This window comes from Leguminivora glycinivorella, chromosome Z (assembly GCF_023078275.1).
Source record: "Leguminivora glycinivorella isolate SPB_JAAS2020 chromosome Z, LegGlyc_1.1, whole genome shotgun sequence".
NCBI lineage: Eukaryota > Metazoa > Arthropoda > Insecta > Lepidoptera > Tortricidae > Leguminivora > Leguminivora glycinivorella.
Genome location: NC_062998.1, coordinates 34,908,679 through 34,914,824, shown reverse-complemented (window position 1 = coordinate 34,914,824; position 6,146 = coordinate 34,908,679). Strand labels below are relative to the sequence as shown.

Here is a 6,146-nt window from a genome sequence, read left to right as displayed (position 1 = left end):
AGGTTCAATATAGTATGGCAAAAAATGTGATTGCGCTGTCCTCTTCAAAAGTCCCTGCGCTCGACAAGTTTGACAGCTGTATACGTCTGGATGACATTAGCATCTAGTGTATTAACCACTTTACCATTCAGTGATGTAAAGTTACCATATTTTATCTGCAACTTTTTTAACGTATGACTTGATATTGCTGGTGGAATACATAATGTAGTGTGTGTGTGGTCGCGCTTGTAAAACTACATAGTGATCGTCTTGTGTTATTTTTACTTTTATTTATTTATGATTTATTAAAAGTTTGTTTTACAGTAAAGATATTTGTTAAGTTATAACTCCAGCTTTAAGTCGTTAGGTGAAAGACTCAGAATGCTAAAAACTAGTGTGTAAATATTAATCCAACAGGTACTGTTAGAGTACCTCACCTGCGTAGTCCCTTCCTACTACAAAATAATAAATTCGTGCGCCTTACGTTACTCCAACAGTGTTAACGGTAAGTTATCTTTCTTTTTAATTATTTTTATTCATTTGCTGGTCATGCTTTAAAATTTAATTGTAAAATAAGGGCAAACTGCGGAGTTAAGATTTTTTTGACTGAAGTTTAAAGTGCTAACGTGTTAAAACAAAAGTGTAATTAAAATATGTACTCAGTTTACGGTAATGTTTTTTCCGATTGTAATGGAATTAAACGATTGTTTCGAATCGTATGCGGTGGGCTCGGATAACCGCTGGCAATCCGCGGTGGACACTGACTCAGATCTGAACTGTCAGATTGCATACTTTTTTTTAAGACACCAGCATGGTTAGTGTGCGTGCGTGGGCCATTTGCGAACGCGTATTTATATCCTGTTCCTTGCGAATGTGTTAGGTTTCTTCACGATTTACCTTGCTGAAAGTTTTTTAATCACATCCAACTGATCAGAAATTATGATTTTCAAGTATTTAAAATTTTAGATTCTTGCATGAAGGTGTATAGTTTTCATATAGACATTTTAATCGGGACCTACCCTCACATTGAAAAAATAGTTTTTGATAATAACTGAAATAGTATCAAACATTGTTGTTTAATAGCTAAGGAAGAACTGTTGGTAGCCTTGCATTAAAGCGCATTTCTGCAACTCCATATCTCTTGGCTTCGTATAACATTGGACATGGAGGGACATGATAACTTTAAACTCTTCTCCAGGTAGGCAATTATGGTCGCGCGATAAGTGATAAAATAGCAGGCCGTCCCTATCGCACTATTTGTAAGTGCGATAGGGACGGCCTGATATTTTATCTTCTATCGCGCGACCATGCTTCCCGTGCAGTGCTCTTCAACTGTTTTAATGTAACAAATTATATGCTAATGTTTTACCAAATGCAAAGCTGTTATGGAAGATATGATATTGAACTTTATTAAGTTCAGCTTAACCCTCTGCCACCAATGTGACGTCCCACAGTCCCATTTTCAGCATAATAAGATAATAATTATGTTACATGACATGTCGTTGGCAACTTGGCAGTGGGTAGAAGTAAAATTTTCAACAACATTTTTCGTAACATGGTAAAATGGTAATAATTTATGTAGGTTTCTAAGAACATGTTAAATGATGTAAAACTGTTACTCCATCCAATATCCATCATTGTAGTATTTTTTGATATAAGTATCAATGTGTAATGGGGTAGTTAAATGTTCCAGTATATGTCACTCTTTGAAGTTTAGTGTCCCCCTGAATGAAACTAGTTATCTCAGTCAAGTCCATATATTTATAGCAACCCTATGCTATTGTCACCAACAGTGTCAGTTTAATTAAATATTAATTTACAAGTTTTGTTGCAGAGGCACCATGGCGGAAGCTCATTCAGCTGTGGCCTTCTCGTTTGCCATCACCCACGATGGCTGGGACGTCAACTTTGACCGAGAAGTGCTATACCTGGTCTGGGAGTCAGGTCTGCGCTCATGGAAGAAGCGTATGGCGCGCTTTAAAGTAAGTTCTATGTTATTTACAGCACATAAACTCATTTATTATATTATTATTGGTTGTACAAAGAAAAAAGTGGAAACCAAATCGGGAGGGTTATTTAATATGGATGTCAAATGACAATTTTATTGATTATAACTATGCATATATTTGGATTTCCAATTTTTATATTTGTGGCTCACAAAATATGTATTCTTTCATTATGTTATATTATATTAAAATATATATCATTGTATAAAAAAATCCATGTTCTCTATTTACTGTTCACTTCAGGATGTGTGCTTATCTGTTGATGTTATCAAAATTATTATCTACTAAATAAAGGTGACAATACCAGATGATGTAAATAGGGAAGTACCTATTTATCTTCCACAAATTTATCTGAAAACAGTAGGCACATCTGACAACAAATTCTAATTGGTAAACAAGAGGAATTATTGTTCTTAACAAAACAGTTTTAATTTTGTTTTGTTGAACAAATACCTAACCTCGTACCATATATATCTAGAAAAGAAAAGGGCATTTCTTTCTGGATTTCGTTTGACGTTCTATGACTCTTTAAATAAATAAATAAATATTGGGGACACCTTACACAGATCAACATAGCCCCAAACTAAGCAAAGCTTGTACTATGGGTGCTAAGCGACGATATACATACTTAAATAGATAAATACATACTTATATACATAGGAAACATTCATGACTCAGGAACAAGTATCTGTGCTCACCACACAAATAAATGCCCTTACCAGGACTCGAACCCAGGACCGCGGCTTAGCAGGCAGGGTCACTACCGACTGTGCCAGACCAGCCATTAAATTTAAAGACTAGAGTTTTGGATGTTCTTATGCCCTGAGTTATGAACTTATGGCTTTGATCACATTTACAATAAAAATAATGTGTAAAAAGATAAAGAAAGTAATTATAAATATTAGATGAACCTTAGTAATCTTAGTATTACGTACACCATACACATAGATTGTTACAATAGGTGTCTCTTACAACCAAGGTGGTTGGTAAATAAAATATGAAGAATTCTGTTATCTGGTTATCTATCACTATGCACATAAGCTTTTCATGTAGAGTAAAACAAGTGTTATACATGTCAAGTATAGGATTGTATCTAGATCCACAACCAGGTACTATCAGTTCCATCCACAACTATAATACTTACATTATCAGCCATGTGAATGTTAGATTTTACTTCATTTTACTATGTAAATATTCCACCTGTTATACATACAAGGGCATCAAACAGTTAATGAAATGTGCATTACATTATAGTCTAACAAAAGTGCACCGACATTCTGGTCATTATCTATAACTAGGCCCCGATAGAACAATGTATGTAACAGATATTTGCCAATATCGTCATTATACTGGAATTGGTACCTACTGTGTTTTATTTCAAGTTAGATGTCTTAAATAAACTCTTCTATCTACTTTTACCTGAACACAGCATAATGAAATATGATTTATGTAATGTAATGCCGAACCCCACCGCCAGACTGACGAATAAAAATAAATTGATTGATTTTATGCCATATGTGGCAAAGGAGACATTAAATTTTAATGAATTTTAATAAAGGATGGTTCTTTTCGTAAATGTGTGTGATGGTTATTAAACGAAGTTTGTCGAGGGAAATGACTTTTCAACGCGAAGCAAACATTATAATTTTCATGTAAGAATAACTAGTTAACTACTTACTTAGGCTTAAAATACACACAAGCGACGTACGACATAAACGCGACGCGTCTTATGTCTTGCGTTTTACGTCTTTCCTGTACAAAATGTACTCAGGAGACGTTTTTTTATTTAAATTACACTGAATCGACGCGGCGCAGGCACGCAAGCACGTCCGTTCCACGTCTTACGCCGCTTGTGTGTATTTCACGCCTGGGCATTTTCGCGAGAAGAATCACCAAAAATATTTTTTCTAAGATAGGTAAATTTTATGTTTTTCCTACTCTGAATCACGAGCTCTTTCGATCTAGGACAAAAAAATGGTCCCGAAATTTACTATTATTTTGCATATTTTCCACTTTATAATTACGATGTGGAAAATTGGTTACGAAGTGGAAAAATTAAATTAGGGACGCTTTTTCCGCTTTTCGGAAATTAAATTAAATTTACTAATTTTAGAAAAAAAAGTTTGAAATCTTTTTTCGCGAAAATGCCTGCCTAAGATTTAAATTATTTTGCTGAACATTTCGTTCCTAACCTGGCTATCGTTTTAACAGAACAGCGTCCTGAATGGCGTATACCCTGGGCATTTGCAGTCATTGTATGTGCTATGGACCCTGCTTGCAGCAGCGCATTTTGGAGGCTTTAATATACCCTTTGGTTTAGTACAAAAAGCCCTGACGGTATTACCTGCGTAAGTTATTTCATTATAAATCTTAATCGTTAAATGTAATGACCCATAAAAAGCGCTAGTGGCATTATATTCGATGAACTATAGTAATTACTTTGAAAAAAAAACTACCTTCATTTTTTCTGTCGAGAGTGAAGTCAATTGGACTGCATGGCTTGGCTAATAATTACCTACTATACCTAGCTAACAACTATGATTGGTTAATAATTGTTATTGTGATTACAAAATATGTATTTATTTATGGTCCTTTTGCACAAAGGCAAGAATTAATTCAGGTACTAAGGCGTTTGTAATTCAATGGCAACAGAAAAATGGACTGACATACCGATGTTCTTTAAATTGAGATTATCTTGTGTTGTTTTATCCAATTTTGGATTTCTTGGTGGAATGATTGCACCAAACCGTCTGTACAGATGTAGTGCGAAATGTTTTTCCTTCTTCCTTCGTATTTTGACTGAAATGACAAAAGTTCGTACGTTTCCGTAAAAATACAAAGGATAAACATTACGCACTACAACTGTAACTGTATTTATTAAAAACGTAAGTTCAGTATTACATACTTATAATATAATATACTTTAACATCCACTTATACTTTGACGCAAGGGCCCCATAGTTTCGGACAATGTATTTAAGGGCGTAAGCAAGTTCTTTATGGCCATTGTTATTATTTAATTTGTTTTTGTAGCTCCTCGACAATGTGGCAACTAATCGCTTGTTTACTAGCTGCCCTCACGATGTGGCTTTCCGTTATATTTCTCATGCGATACATGCTGAAGGTGCTGCTTATGTACAAGGTATATTAGTTTCTAATTCATTTTTATACAAATGTATACGTGTATAAATGTACGTACATAATGACATATGTGATTTCAATTGCCGTTTTTTGTAGGGTTGGATGTACGAATCACGCGTACCAGGTTCGAAGATATCACTAAAAACAAAGTTATGGGCTAGCGTCGTCAAAGTGTTGTCAGGATGGAACAAGCCCCGGCTGTACAGCTTCCAGGGCTCGCTGCCGAGACTGCCGCTGCCCAGCGTGAAGGACACCATGAAGAGGGTACGAACTGTCCGTGTTTCTAGGTCAATTGACACCGCTTGTGTGAAGGTCAATGTTAGCCGATGTTCCGAGTTGTAACGGCCGTAGTTCTGTTTCCGGGTAGTCAATAGACGGCCATAACGAGAGCTCGCGGCCGCGGCTCCCCTCGCTTCCACAACCTCGTGGCCCCTTAATAATGTGACTGTCGGATTACTTATTTTATTTATCGTTCCTTTACAGTACTTGATCAGCGTGCGGCCCTTGTTGGATGATGACAATTATCGCCGAGTGGAAAGATTAGCGAAAGAGTTCGAAGAGACGATCGCTGTCAAACTACAGAGATATCTCGTGCTCAAGTCATGGTAAGGACTAAGGACCCTTTTCTCAGATGTCGAAATTAAAATCGATAATGTAGGTAAATTTAAATGTGTATTCTTTGTATGTAAGTGTATTAAACAAGATTTTGGATGGTAGTTCATAATAACAAGATACTTCGTACGAACACGTTACAACTTAATATATTATATCATATATATATTAACCAATATGTTTCCTTTGTAAATGGTGTATGTTAGAAAGTAAAGTAGCCTTACAAGACCAATTAAGATAACTTTGCACTATGAAAGTATGAAGTGGATTCCCTCACTTTGATGTTTCCACACAGCTTCAATGTTAGCTTAGACGGATTCTAAATATATACTTACATGTGTCGAAAGAGTTGTAGTGAAGGACGTGGATACGTCTACTCAAACTATGGAATTAGAGCAACACGAGTAAC

At 35.7% G+C, this 6,146-nt stretch overlaps 1 protein-coding gene across 1 annotated transcript in view; it reads left to right on the top strand.

Moving 5' to 3' along the window:
• Positions 1–206: 206 nt before the first annotated feature.
• Positions 207–6,146, top strand: part of LOC125241133 (carnitine O-palmitoyltransferase 1, liver isoform) — a 30,531-nt gene continuing 24,591 nt past the window's right edge. Inside the window, exons 1-6 of the mRNA XM_048149465.1 lie at positions 207–484; positions 1,814–1,961; positions 4,197–4,333; positions 5,018–5,126; positions 5,222–5,389; positions 5,609–5,730. Coding sequence (XP_048005422.1) covers positions 1,821–1,961; positions 4,197–4,333; positions 5,018–5,126; positions 5,222–5,389; positions 5,609–5,730 — 677 coding nt within the window. The 5' untranslated portion in view covers positions 207–484; positions 1,814–1,820. The remainder of the gene's footprint in view (positions 485–1,813; positions 1,962–4,196; positions 4,334–5,017; positions 5,127–5,221; positions 5,390–5,608; positions 5,731–6,146) is intronic.